General features: G+C 44.1%; 1 protein-coding gene across 1 annotated transcript in view; it reads left to right on the plus strand.

The window, feature by feature from the left end:
- The first annotated feature begins 192 nt into the window (after nucleotides 1-192).
- hs2st1a (heparan sulfate 2-O-sulfotransferase 1a) overlaps nucleotides 193-14251 on the plus strand; it is a 36586-nt gene continuing 22527 nt past the window's right edge. The window contains exon 1 of the mRNA XM_080907367.1: nucleotides 193-794. Within this exon, the coding sequence (XP_080763493.1) occupies nucleotides 671-794 (124 nt within the window). The 5' untranslated portion in view covers nucleotides 193-670. The remainder of the gene's footprint in view (nucleotides 795-14251) is intronic.

Consider the following 14251-nt stretch of genomic DNA (forward strand, 5'->3'; position numbering starts at 1 on the left):
TATTTGAAGTAAAAAATAATATTTCTTTTTAATTTTATGCTTTTTTGTATTTTGGCATAAACCAAGCCAGCCTAAAGAAATTCTTCCTCACCTCGGTCATTTCATGGTTGCTAGTGGAAGTGCGACCCCTGGTGTCCAATTCTGGGTCCCACAACGGAAAACGGTCCAATCCGAGAGGAAAAGGCAGAGAGAGTCGACGAATGGGAGATCTCAGCTGTGTGGTGGACTGTTAATACACCCAATGGCCTGAGTGGTAGTAACAGTGTGTCCGTGGTGCGGCTGTGAACACACTGGATGGGACGGGACACCTCTGTGTGGGGGACGCAGACGACAGCGGCTGGTACCATCGCGAACAAATCCCGGAGGGACAAATACGTACTCTGGAGAAATCTCTAAGGCTCTACGACCCCTCCTCCCGCTCTGCCGAGATTTAACAGAATGAAATAACCAAGCCGAGTTTGAACACGTCGCGTTTGAGGTAACCACAGGATCTGAACGCTGGGAGATATCCACACACACGGAGGGGGAGAGATTGAGAGAGAGAGAGGGCCATGCACACACTCTCAGCCGCTTTGTAACCACCATCGTCGCTGCTGTGTGTGTGTGTTTTCGGTGTCTCCTCCTCTTCCTCTGAGCATGGACTGACCATCATCTCTCTCTGGATGATTTGATGGGGCTGCTCAGAGTCATGATGCCGCCCAAGTTGCAGCTTCTGGCGCTGCTGGCGTTCGCAGTGGCCATGTTCTTCCTGGAGAACCAGATCCAGAAGCTGGAGGAGTCCCGGGGAAAGCTCGGTAAGTTTACGGGGCCCTCTGAGCCTCTGATCCCGTCCTGTCAGGGACCACTGCAGGCTTGTGTGTGAGAGTGAGGTCCCTGTATAGATGTGGGCATCACCATTGTTTTGCATTTGGGTCAATCAGAGCTTCCAGCACATATGCTTCACATGGTCCAGACAAAGGTTCACAGTAAGGACATGTTTTCGTATCTGGGAGCTGTCCTGCTGAACTTTGCATGACTGTGAGGCAAAAATATTGAACGAATTTGAGTATGTGCAGTAAAAGCAGTGCATGCAAATTGAGTCAACCTCTCATCTCATTTTATGCAGTCCAGTGTGAGACAGAAGACTGGGGCGCTTTTTGTCCCTGACTTGATGCATAATGGTGTTTACACAGTATTGTTTTCATTGGAGGTTAACCTGACAGGTATTCTCTGTGCTTATGATTTGGCCTTTCCATTGTTAGAGTTGATGCAAGTGATGAAAATTGACCTTCAGAGTTTTCAGAAGTCCAGGTAGAGATCCAAGATTCCTCTTTTTTTTTTTTTTTTTTTTTAAAATCACACACAGATAATCAGAGATTTCTTCTCCCTGCGAAATGACTTATATGTGTAAATCCCCCAGCTCTCTGTCAGAGGAATGATCAGCTAATTTAGAAAGATGTGACCGTAAACTGTGCCTGGGTCTTAATGGTGCTGGACGCAGACTGTAAGGCCAGGGCGGTGAGTGAGGAATATATCCCAGTGTTCACAGGGCAGAAAGCAGCTCTTTGCTTAAAGTACTTCTTAGTAATATTTTGTATTCATGGGGGACACCGCACTGCTGCAAATCCTCTCATGCCCCCATCACCAAACTCTTTCCTCTGATTGAAACGTGGCCGGCGCTGCCTTCAATTCCCCTCGCTGGCTCCCACCAGGGGCTCAGTCCCAGTAAAGATCTGGGACATTGGAGGATTATCTCTCTGGTGCTTCCACTTTGGGGATTTTTTTTTAAAGCCGTGCAGACACTGTGAGAGTGCAGCCAGCGTACCTCAGGGGTTCACACCACATCTATTTGAAGGGAAGGCAGCCGGGGGACCTTTTGACATGTGGCAGCAGGGAAAAGCACAGGTGTAATTCTGTGGCAGAGGTGATAGCAGGAATGAATTCAATCCAGGCGAGGCAGTTTGGGGGTCCTGATGGCGCGTGGGCTGGCTCAGGCACGGCTTACAGTTAAAACTGGTGAAGGAAAAATCTCTTTGGCATCATTACACAAAGGAACCTGTAATAACTTTTCACTATTTTTAAGTTTAAGTGGTCTGAGAGGGAGCAAGACTCCCTCACCTCCTCTGAGCTGTTTTTTAGAAAATCTAGCCCACGACAAGGGACCCTGTCCCACAACTGCAACCTTCATCAGTCAGTTGTTCAGAAGGTAAAATATGGCCCGTGTAACATCCCAGAGCTGTGGGTTACCAGCAAATCCCCACTTAAGGGTTGTAAATTAAAAATGAAAACGTATTTTCAGGCAAAAATTCCATTTCAGCTTCTCAAATGAGAGTTGTTTTTTTTTGTTTTTTTGTTTGTTTTTTTTAACACTTGCGTGACAGCAGTTCGAACATCTGTGGGTTTTTCGAAGTCAGCTCCAATTCCACTAGTGAGCAGCAGGTTTACCGATGAGTGGATCGACTTATGAAGCCACCTGAATATTTTCTGCTTCGATTTCTGGGCAGAGAACCATCATTTGAGTGTGTCGCCTTTGCTTTGTGAAACTGAGTAATATACTGATCATTGTGTGTGTATTCCGGTCACGTGTTGTATGGCATGTGCTCTGTGGTCACGTCTCCTTTGTGTTACGGACTAGAGGAGGTGATCTATTTATCCGACGGCTGGTGGTTCGATCTCTGGCTCTTCCAGTGTGTGAGTGGGTAAATGAGTGATGTTGTTTAAGAAGTGCTCACACAGAGTAGAAACGTGCTATGTAAGAAGCAGGACGTTTACCATTTGTCAGCCCAGGCTGACCTTAGAATTTAAACACAGTCCTCTGAGAGAGAACGTCATGCAGCTGTTACCCTGGGAAGGATGTTAGTTCAGCCTTGTTGATAGTCAAAGCTGTCAGTATTTTTCTTTGTTGTTTTTTCTGGTCATAACCAGCCTAACCTAAGTGCTTCTATAGTGTAGAGGTTTACGCATTTGTCTAATGAGTGAGATGCCTGGTTCAGTCCCAGGAGAGACACAAATCTCCCGGAGGTGACTCCCGGTGACTAACAGCAGCTGAAAGTAGCTTTATCAGCACTACCTTAGCTTGGCAGGCTGAAGGTGTAAAATAAAAAATATTGTAGTTTCATATTTATATCATTTGTCTTTGGAAACGTGTGTGTTAGGGGACTTTTTTGGAATTCACTTTATTAATGAGATTATATGACATCTGCTGCAGACCACAACAATCTGCTTGGATTAAAAAAAATCTAATTAGATGCTGACAGCTCAAATCCTGCATATCAAAGTACTTACTTCATTTTATGTTTATACCCTGGACTCTACTAGAGTAGCTTTGCATGATTCACAGTTCAAAATAATCCTTATTTACCTGATATTGAATCGTGTTGGAGCCTCTTAAAGCCCCTTTCCATTAGTATGTAGTCGGCTCGACTCGACTCAGTGTTTAGGGTTTTCCATTAGGTGATAGTACCTGGTAACGGGTACTTTTTTACTAGCTGCTCGGCCGGGGTTCCAAGCAAGCTGAGTAGAAAATGTGGCGTCACGCACATTTGGTGGTACTCAATTATAATGGAAAAAGAACGAAACCAAGTGGAGTAGGTGCTCTAGTAAGTGGAAGAGACTCTTCTGGTGTCTGAAACAAACTGTATAGATCCTCTTTGAGAAAACTTTCCTCTGATTGGCTGCCCTTCATAAACAGGTTTGCTGGTGGGTGGAGCTTCTGTGATCACAGCCAGAGCTGTGATAACCATAATAGGGATATGTCTTCTCCTTGACATCATATAGATCAAAGAGTAGGATAAAAACTCTCTGAAGCCTGAGCTTTTGGCTTACTGGGATTACTTTCACATATACTGACCTCGGTGTTTAAACATGTTTAGCACCGCAGCAGTATTTATGTGTCTGGGGGGAAAAAAGGCAGGCGTAATAGGTCCACCTTTAGGGCAGCTGATTAATAGTTAGATATTATCAGATCAGTTGATGTTGGAAGGCGTTCTGGCCAGGTTATAAACAAGAAGCACTCAGAGGGTGCTAACATCCGCCAAGGCAACGGAGTCTCCCTGTGCAGTATTTACTTTTAAGGTAATGGTGTTCTATTTTATATATTCATTTTGTTTTCTTTGTGCTCCAAGATGTTTTTAGTGTAGTTAAAAACTAAAGCAATGTGTAGGGTTTTGTTATTTGCTCTTTTTTTTTATACTCCTATAGGACTTTTTAATCAATTTGACCTTCAACTATATCTGTTGACCTTAAAGGGAGGTCAGAGGTCAAATGCGGCATGATATATGGTACTTTCCATATATGGACAGCACACACCACACTTCTTCAATCATAGTGTCTAAGCTATAATGCTTGTTGCCAATTTTTAACCAATAAATCAATAAGTTGACCTTGTATACCTTGTTGAATTTAAGCTAACTTGTAATGGACTGTGAACATAAGCTCACTCTACACCCCTACAAAGATTTCATGCAATTTGTTCAAAAGTTTAGGAGCTATCGTGTATACAGGCAGAATGACTTGCATGTACGCAAACCAAAAACCACGACCTCCTTAGCGGAGGCTTAATCTTAATTGAACAAAGCTGAGATTTCCCATGTTGGAACAATCAGGAGTCCTGCAGGAATAGATGGCTATATTGGTCTGTGACATAGTTTACTGCTGCCGTAAAGAGCTATACTTTACACCCAGCGAAAACCCAAACACACACACACACAGCGAAAGCTGAAACACAACCTGAGAGGCCTTTTCCCTCACCGCCCACCACCATGAGAATCTGTTGACTTGGCAAAAAGCAGTCTGATGGATGACTGGACTCGGTGGACGTCTGTATAACGGAGCTCTGAATTATGTGCTGCATAGCCAAATAGTTGTGACTGATGCCTTCATGTGCTGACAGACAGCCAGGGGGCCGGTTACAATACCAGGTACGCCTGTTACAGATGCATCTGTGCAACAATGAAAAAAGAAGGTGGGGTCTAAATGTAACTGAAAATGGGGATAGGGGTTTGAAAAGATGAAGATCTATGTGATCATGCCGTGTCACGCTATTACTTGTTCACTGTGAAATTTTTGTGGGATTGAGTAACGGAAACGTGCGCCTCACAGCATGGGATCGAATTACGCAGCATCCAGGTTGAATCATTTCTCCCATTAGACACCACCCGCAGGGCGGACAAGCTGTGATTTGTTTCCAAGCTAATCTTCATCCCAAGGTTTCACTTAGAGGAGCTTCCTGCATCAGAAACACGCTGTGGTGCAACTGCGTGTCCCGCTGTGGGCCCCGATCCATAATTCTGACAGGATTCCTCTCTCCGGCTTCTCACCGGCTCGGCTGCCGAGCGGGTTGACGGTAACGCAGACGGGATGTGCAGGGATGGATGGAAAATAAAGTTTCTGTAATAAAGAGCCAAACAGAGAAGCATCCAAGGCTTCTCTCGCCCCGTCAGAGTTGTCATTAATTTCCTCTCAGTTCACGCCTGACCTTGAAGAATATCACTCTGCTTTGTTCTCAGGTTTGAGACTGAAAATCAGGAGTAATGTTTCCCTAACAGGAGACAAGCGCCCAGTTTGATTCAGCAGGGACTGGATCTTCTCCAGAAGTTGACAAAATGTAATGAGGTGGTTAAAAGCCAAACGACATGTTTTTTTGGAGTTTTTTTTTAAATCACCTTAAACCAGAGAGAATCCCGTGCTAAAAATGACTGATGGTGACAAAGATGTAAGTGTAAATCGTTGCTGGGGTTCGTGACACAGCTGAATAATTTTTATTTGTCAAAACTGTGAGTGCCTCCTTATTTTGTTGGAAATGTCTTGATGAATGGATAGCGGTGCCTTTCACTTTCAGGAACACTTTCTTCTTCTCCCATCTTTTCTGCCTGAAAGCATGTTCATTACATAGCTGAGTGCATCATTATTTGTGCCTGTCCTTGCTACCTTGCTTTTATAAATTGAAGCCACGCTAAACGTATTTTCCTCGTGGAGAGGCTCGGCTTTTCAGCAGCTTCTGTGCCTGTTTTAAAGGTTTTTAGATCAATCAGAACCGAGCCGTGGCCGCGCAGCTATATGTCGCAGTTTCATTCTAGGGTTAGATAGTGAGGGCTGTGGAAACAGACACATTTCTTATTAGGGTGTCACCTCGTGGCCCTTCTAACTGGAGAAAAAACAAAAAGACCTCTTCAGCTCTCTGCCCTGCAGGCCATGTGAGGGTTGCGTGTCTCCCAGCAGGGCACATGCTCAAAGACTTTCTTCTTTTCTTTTTTTTCCTCCCCCCATCGGCATCATCGCTTTTTTCTTTTTTTTACTGGCCGTTACTCACCCTGATTAAAGGAATTCAATTTCCATCTGTTGCGTGGTGATATTCAGTTCCAGACACAAGCGGCTCTGTGATGAGCTCTGAAGAGAGAAGCTGTTGAATGCAGAGAAAGGAAGCCTCGCGCTCATTGTCGGCGTGTTTGCAGAGCTGACGTGAGACGTTTAAGCATTCATTTGTTGCCGCAGCCCATCGCTGCGGGGCCCGCGTTTGAATTTGACTTTGATTGTTATGCCGGGCACTCACAGCCCACCCTCACACTCCAGCGCTCGGGGAACAGGGGGACGTGGTCAGGAATTTGCTCTTGGAAGGACATCGGTCAGGCACCGCTACCCTGTCCTCACGCACGCCCTCGCAGACTTTAATTAGACGGCCTGATCGCTTTCTGAGCCGGCCTGCCGCTGTCTCCTCCTCCTGCTGCTTATGTTGGAGATCGAGCTGCAGTTGTGTTTGAATGTCACTCTTTTTATGTCTCCCTTTACTCCTACACATTTGTCAAGAGGATGTCAGCCGGTGTCTGTGAATCACTCGACACCAAACAGTGGCTTCCTTTCTAAAGTTAATTGGTGACGCGTTGGCAGCGCTCAACTAGACCCGTTTAAACCTGAACCTCCTTGAACGTGTCAGTTCCAGCTTCCCTTCATCTCTTCTCGTCTTTTCTTTGGCTATGCCGCTGAGATTCCCTTTGAACTCTCCCTGACACCCTGCATCTCTGTTTTTAGTTTAAAGGGGGGAGGGTGCATAAGTCATTTCCTTTCACTCTGCACCTTGGCATCTGCTACCAAGCAGCCGGTAGCGCCTATTGCCCGGACCTGCCAGCTCAGTCACTCTCTGATACGTGCCATTTGAGCAGCTAATGGAGAGGAGCCCGCTGAAGGGATGGGCATAGGTGTCAGGGATGGATTTGTTATGGGAGACTGGGAGGCAGAGTGTATTAATGGTCATACTGGGCTCTTTGCTGTATTGTTAGAAGCAGGCTCTGATTGAGGCCGAGGATTTATGGCCCCTGGCGTGCACTTTGTGCGACAGGAAATGTGTTCCTGCAAAGTGGAGCACGCAGCAGCAACCGGAGCCGGCTCTGCCTTTGCTGCCGGAGCAGGATGACAGACAGGCTAATCGGGGTGTTATGGACGGTTTCACACCCTGGATGTAATTGGAAGCTGTTCTAGAAGAGCAACCCACTCTACTACCGCTCGGCTGGCCCGTCCCCAGTACTCCCTTCCTACCTCCTCTCAGGCTCTTCCCTCCTCACTGTCTTCATATTTTCCGGCGTCACTGCCGGGGGAAGGTGTCAGCTCACTCAACGTGATAAAATTGGCTTTGAACATCACGCGACGCGGAAAGCCTGCCGGTTATGTTATATCGGCCAAGCTCATTTTGACGACGGGAGGTGTGACTGACAGCTGCTGAGATATTATTTAATTAAAATGGAAGTGAACACTGACTCAGAGAGATGATGTATAACGACGTGTTTAAGGCCATTTAAGGTGAAATGTATAAATTTAGTAAAAGAAAAATCATGATTTGACAAAAAAAAGCTTGAAATAAACAGTTTTTATTTTATTAAGTAAGTAAATCAGACAGTGTCAAGAAAATAGTTGGTACTTTAGCTCATAGTCACCTTATCTGACTGATATGGCACTTTTAAGACCAATAACTGTCACGGATTGCCGGGGCAAGCCGTGTGGAATTGTAGAAAGGGACCAAAAGGCGGCAGCTCTGGTGCAGGTGAGTGTTTATTCACAGAGGTGGGTAAGTACAAACAACGGTGGCGACAAAACATGAAACTGGAAACCTAAACTGGGTAAACTAATAAGACAAACCAGAAACGAGGATGCAGGGAGGTCCGGAGAAATACATACGGGAAGACGCAGGGAGACCGAGGGGAAACAACACAGACGAACCAGCAATTACTATGACAGAAGACACAACTTAAATACACTCAGAGAACACAGGGAGATTACATACAGGTGGGAACACAGCTGGGAGTGATCACGTGACGAGAGTAGGGAGACAAACTGAAACACTCACATAAGACGCAGACCTTCACAATAAAACAGGAAACACATACACGCAATGACATAACACACCAACTTAACACAGACTGGGGGACACAGAACATAGGAACATGAACCATGAAACAGAAGAGTATAAACACCCAAGGTAACCAAAACCACAGAATACTAATAAACTAAACAAACACGGAGTCGCAGACTCCGGATCATGACAATAATGATATTTGCTGATATAATTAGTAAGTATCCGGTTATAGTTATAGATATTGTTCATCCTAAAACCGAGGCAGTTAACAAAGAAAGTTTCATCCAGATTGATTAACATAGGAGTCGTACACACATACCTTAGATCAGCGGTGCCCAACCTTTTTTCACCACAGACCGGTTTATGCCCGACAATATTTTCACAGAACGGCCTTTAAGGTGTCGCGGATAAATACAAAATAAAAGTAGTACCGGTACCGAAAAAAAGAAGATTTATTGAAAAGACCCAGGACAACCGAGTAAACGATAAAAAGGATAACAAAATAACGCTGACAACCGATAAAAACCCTGAAAAACTATACATTTCACACCTGAGCCTCAACTCTCGTGGCCTGGTACCAAACGACTCACGGACCGGTACCGGTCCGAGGCCCGGGGGTTGGGGACCGCTGCCTTAGATCATTATCGCATGATTTTAATTAATTAACTCAGGCTTGGAGCGGAAAGGTGCCCTCTGGTGGCCAAACTTTGCAACATCAACACCCATAACATGCCTGAAGGGTGTTTCTTGGGTTTCTTCTTTGATGAACATAGTTAGCTAATATCGGTCGATAATATTGGTTCACTAATAAATCAGTCGGGCTCTAATGGATATGCCGATTGAGATGACGTCATGTTTTGGGACTTTTCCGAAATATAAACACAGATTCTTGTTAGTCAGAAGCAGCCTGGCTTCACTCTGTTGCAGCTCCTCAATAAAATAAAATACATCTACATTGTTTACATTCGCTGGTACCTCTGTCTTTAAAATCTGTTTATATACAATTTTCCCCTTTGTCACTTTAATCTCAATGAATAGGTTTGTCCCACTACATTTACAACATGGAAATATTGAGATTTTTCTTGGAGCTTTGCCTCCTTTTCCATTAACTTTTTCTGTTCACCTGTAATTACGCTGACATCCCTAACATGCTAACATGTACTAATGTGACTTTTCCTCCTGCTGATCTCAGAAATAATCTGGCCTTTACTCGTCGCTCTACTTTTTTTTTTTTTTTTATTATTATTTTTTTTTAATGATATTAAATGCTACATGAACAAATTTACACCGGAGGCGTAAAAACCGGAGGCGTACTTAGTTAATCCTGTGCGCTTCTGACAGACAACGGAGCCTGTGGTTGTAAACACGTGACAGCAGGTGTCAGTTTCCTTGCTTCTCCTTTAGCGGGGCTTCATTTTTCTCCTCCTCCTGACAGGAGAAACAGCAAGGGGCTAATAAAACCCCGCCGTGATAATGACTTATAATGGCACTGCTCTCATCCAGCTCTTTCTGGATCAATACTTGTAAACAACTTCTTCATTTGCTCGCTGAGCCCCTTTTGTGATATTCAAATCCCTCTTGTGTTTTACGAACCCCACTGGACGAGCGCATGAAATGAGAATATCTGCTGCCGGATTTGGAAAATAAGGCGCCATCAAAGGAAGAGGAAGTGAGGTGGAGGGGGGTGAAACGCAAGAGATGATTTAATTTTCATTGTCACACAAAAATATTTAAAGCCATGGCTGGTGGAAATCGTAAGCCTCTACGGAGCGGGGGGGGGGGGGAATGAAGAAAGCAAGCCTGCAGCATTTTTACAACCAATTTCATCAGAGCACAGAGGGATGTAGGAGGAAGAAAGGCTGAGCAGCGCTGCCCTTGTTCTTCCTCAGCCTCCGGTTCATCTTTGCTTCTAATTGTCGCAGAGTGGGCTCAAAGCCGTTCAGCGCGTTCACCTGTGACATGTCCAGCACCGCGCGTCCTCGGGGAAGAGCTGCTAATTTCATGCCACCACGCGGTTTCCAATCAGGCTTCTTCTCATCCATTTCTTTATTTCCCTTTTTTTTTGCACTTTTCCCCTTCTTCCTGTCAGTGATGGAGCGCCTGACATTCAGCTAGAAAGTTTTGGTTGGTTGGGTTTTTTTAGGCAGAATACAAATAAGTACAAACACCTGGGTTGAGATGTGTGTTTGTGCGTGCGCAACACTTACTAATGAAGTATCTGGGCTGCTGGACGCACAGGTCCGACACTCGGAGGATAAGTAGATTCGTGTGTCTGCGTCCCTTTCTGTTTTTCATCAACGTCTGCTCAGGCAGTGAACGCCACGCACCAGATTGATTGATCGAGCATTTTTGTTTTTTCTCGTTAGCGTAGTGTCTCTGTGCGCCCTGCTCCTCCTGACCAATACTAATGTGCTAAAGCAGTGCACCGGATTCGATTCCTGCTAATTGTGACCTTATCAAACAGACTGGATGCCGGCTTGACACGATTGATTCAATGCTACATGTGAGCATTGCCTGGATCGAGTAATAAAGGGCCTGTTGTGCAGGTCAAGTGTCCTTTCATTCCCCCTTCTTTTTTCTTTTTTTTTAAATTTATTTACAGGAGCAGATCAGTGCAGCTTCTTTAGTGTAGACATTACTAGGCATTTCAACACTTCCCCCAAACAACTCCCAAATCTCCTTCATGCCACACTTGCAGCATCTTAGCTGACTTACTTGGGTAAAAGGAGTCCAGCTGGGTATGGAGTAGTTCGAAGGGTTGTTTAAAGGTTAGAGTACAGTCTTGAGGAGACGCGAGAACATGAAGGACATGAAGGGCCTGCACCACTGAGCCACCGTGCTGCCAAATGTTAACCGTTTCCCTCCATAAAGACATCATTTTACGACCTCATTTGCAGCCTCCATGGCGTGTTTTGACACCTAAGTGTATATCAATAAAGATGCAGTTTGATGATAGCTGCACAGAGGCCACCTCACTGACCCAGTCATTTTGTTCTCGACGCAGAAACCGCTCAGTTCAGAAAAATACCTTCAAGAGTTGCTCTTCAAGGCTTTCAAGCAGCAAAAGTTAAAACTTTGATATTCCTCTCTCTCTTCAGAGCTGCGCGTAACCTTGACAGCAACACGTAAGCAAATAAATAAAAAGGGTTTAACCTTTAATCTGTGCTGATTACAAGCACGGTGTGGGAAAGTGACTGTTGTGACCAAACAACCAACAGCCTGTTGCCTCTTCAGAGGTCACGGGGCTCCCACGTGACAATCCCTTCCCCTTGCACTGTTTTTAAAAATGTAAATTAAATGGATTACTGTTTATACAGCCCTCGTCTACCCTCACTGAGCACTCAGTGCTTTTACACCACCAGCCACCACAGCTGCCTCAAATCGTGAACAACATGGTTAAAATGTGCACGAGCTTCAAAAGCCTGATGCTATATTAACGTTTACACTTATTACGGATGCCACCCACAGTCGCTTGTTAATTCATTCGGGTTCCATTTACATATTTTTGCATTTTGCTCTCAAATACCATCATTAAACTGGTATTCTAATGCGGCCTAAATAAAATAGGAATGCAGCCCTGTGAAACCCTCACTGAAAACAGCATTAAAGGGATTTTAACACTCTGCCCTAGTGTGTTGTTCCTTTTTTAATCAGTAAATCAGACTATAAATGCATCCAAGTGGCCTGAGAGGCTGAACCAAGAGTAACCCTAGCAGACCTAAAGCTGTTTATTTCTTTTATATGAATTCTGCATCATAGGTTTTAGAAGGAAGCTGGTCTCGTTGGTTGGGAAGCTCCCATTTTACAGTCTAGTTTCATTTTTGACTTTTGCATGAATGACAGGGTGAAGTGCTGGCTCAGCTGCTTACTCTCGCTGAAAACTGAGCACAGACTTCTTGGACGACCTGTCAGCATAATTAACCTTCTTATTTTATTTGATATCTGATTTAAGTAAAAACGGTCCAGAAGACGCCAACATCGCAAATGCTGCTGAAAGGTCCAGTTCACTGACTACACTTTGCTGTGTCCATGGTGATGTAAATTTTAAGCGTTTGTCCAGTTCAGACTGGGGAGTTAAATATCCCAGTCCCACCCACAGAACCTACAGATTTGCACAAATGAGAAAACGACTCAGAGAAACCAAAACCATTATTGTACCCGACTGTAAACATGTTTATTCCTGCTGTGATGTTGGGTAATTTTGGTGCTCTGTGAGGATTGACTTTCTTTTGGAGCTGGCCTCATGTGGCCATCTCAGATACTCTAATTTCCACACTGTTGATTTTCACCTAGTTTACCCACAATGCATCACGGCCATAGACGGTTTAACCAAGGACACAGGTGTTGCACTAGTTGTAACTAGCAGAAATGGGTAGCGGGTTACAGGGGTGGGCATTAGCGCGTTAGCTTAAAGTCTGAGTCGCTAAAGGAGTTAGATCGTCATGGTAACATATAGGTTCAGGCTACGTTCAGAGTCTGAGTTTAAAATTGACTCTCAGTGTGCATCAAGTGTGATATACGTTCTCTGCTGAGGAATTCCAGTTTATATAGACCACTTGTTGATGTTATTGGTACCGCTGACTGAAGTTACTGCAGTGCAAACTGTGGTTTGCTTTATCAGAGGATTCGCAGTCATTCAGCTGGAGATGCAGAAAATACTTAAATGATTTTTGTTTTAATGTTTTGACCTGATCTACAGCTTTGATTTCCAAATTTATAAGTTATCTTTGTAGGGTAATTATTAATCAGTAAACTTAATTTTACTTTGATCTGGTGACAAACTAAAGCAACAGTTCTTATTGTTTGGGGGTTTTTTTGGTTTTTTTTTTGGTTTTTTTTTTTACATCTTCTTTATTAGTCATATCTGAACACACTGAGTGACATTTAACATTTGCATGCATACAGATAAAAGTTTCAGAGCTAGAAATAAACTACAGCGCCTAGCAGTAAAAATAAATGAATTAATTAACTCAAGAATTTATATTTATCTAACTGGTTGAGCTTGCAATGTTCATGAATTCAGGACTAATCTGCAGCATTACTCTCTTTCACCTTTTTTGCAGCACCAGTGTTGCATTTTACTGTTACACTGTAATATTCTGCATAGATCTCGATCACCCATTCCCCTGGTAAGGTCTCTGATTGGAGTAGTCAGCACTCAATTGATCTGTTTTGTGAAGAAGAAGAGCTTCAAATGGTTCCTTCTTATGCAGCCTGAAGCACGGAGACTGAAGCAGAAAGCCCGAGTTAACGGAGAAAGCTAATAACCATCGTCGTGATCCTCATTCTCTCCGACTAGGTTTTTAGGTTTTGTCAAGCCAGTCAACACAAAGAAAGCCTGGCTTCTTTCAGCTCACCTCATTTGCAGTCTTTACACAAAAACATCATTAAAATCAGAATGTTTGCACATCTGCTAACCTGAAAATCCATTTTTATGCTTTTACACCTGGGGAAAGACGTTTTCTTTGGAAAGATGTTTTCAGATGTGTACATTGTATAAGAATTGGTGACGTTGATCAAAAGGATCAATGACTTTTTATTCTTTTATGTCCATTGCGAGTTTCTGCCATCTGGCTTATGGTTTTGTCGAGCGAAAGATTTTATTGAGCAATCCAAACTCTGACAGACCCGAAAAATGGGCAGGATTATTTTATCAGCATCTTGAGAAGCCATGTGTATTTATATCCTCGGACGACCTTACACACAGCGGAAAGTTTCATATCGATCCAACACGGTGAGGTTTATAGACTTCAAACTGGAAATAGAAAACAGAGACTCAATGCTGACTGAAAATCCTGAGTTTAGACCTGCAGCTGAAGAGCGGAGTGGGACCTGATCTCCTGATGGTGAACTCGGTTCTTCATCCTTGGCCTGCAGATGCTTTACGTGAAGAGATGAAAGAAGAAGACAAACATAAATGTTCACCTG

Source organism: Rhamphochromis sp. 'chilingali', assembly GCF_963969265.1.
Source record: "Rhamphochromis sp. 'chilingali' genome assembly, chromosome: 16".
Lineage (NCBI taxonomy): Eukaryota > Metazoa > Chordata > Actinopteri > Cichliformes > Cichlidae > Rhamphochromis > Rhamphochromis sp. 'chilingali'.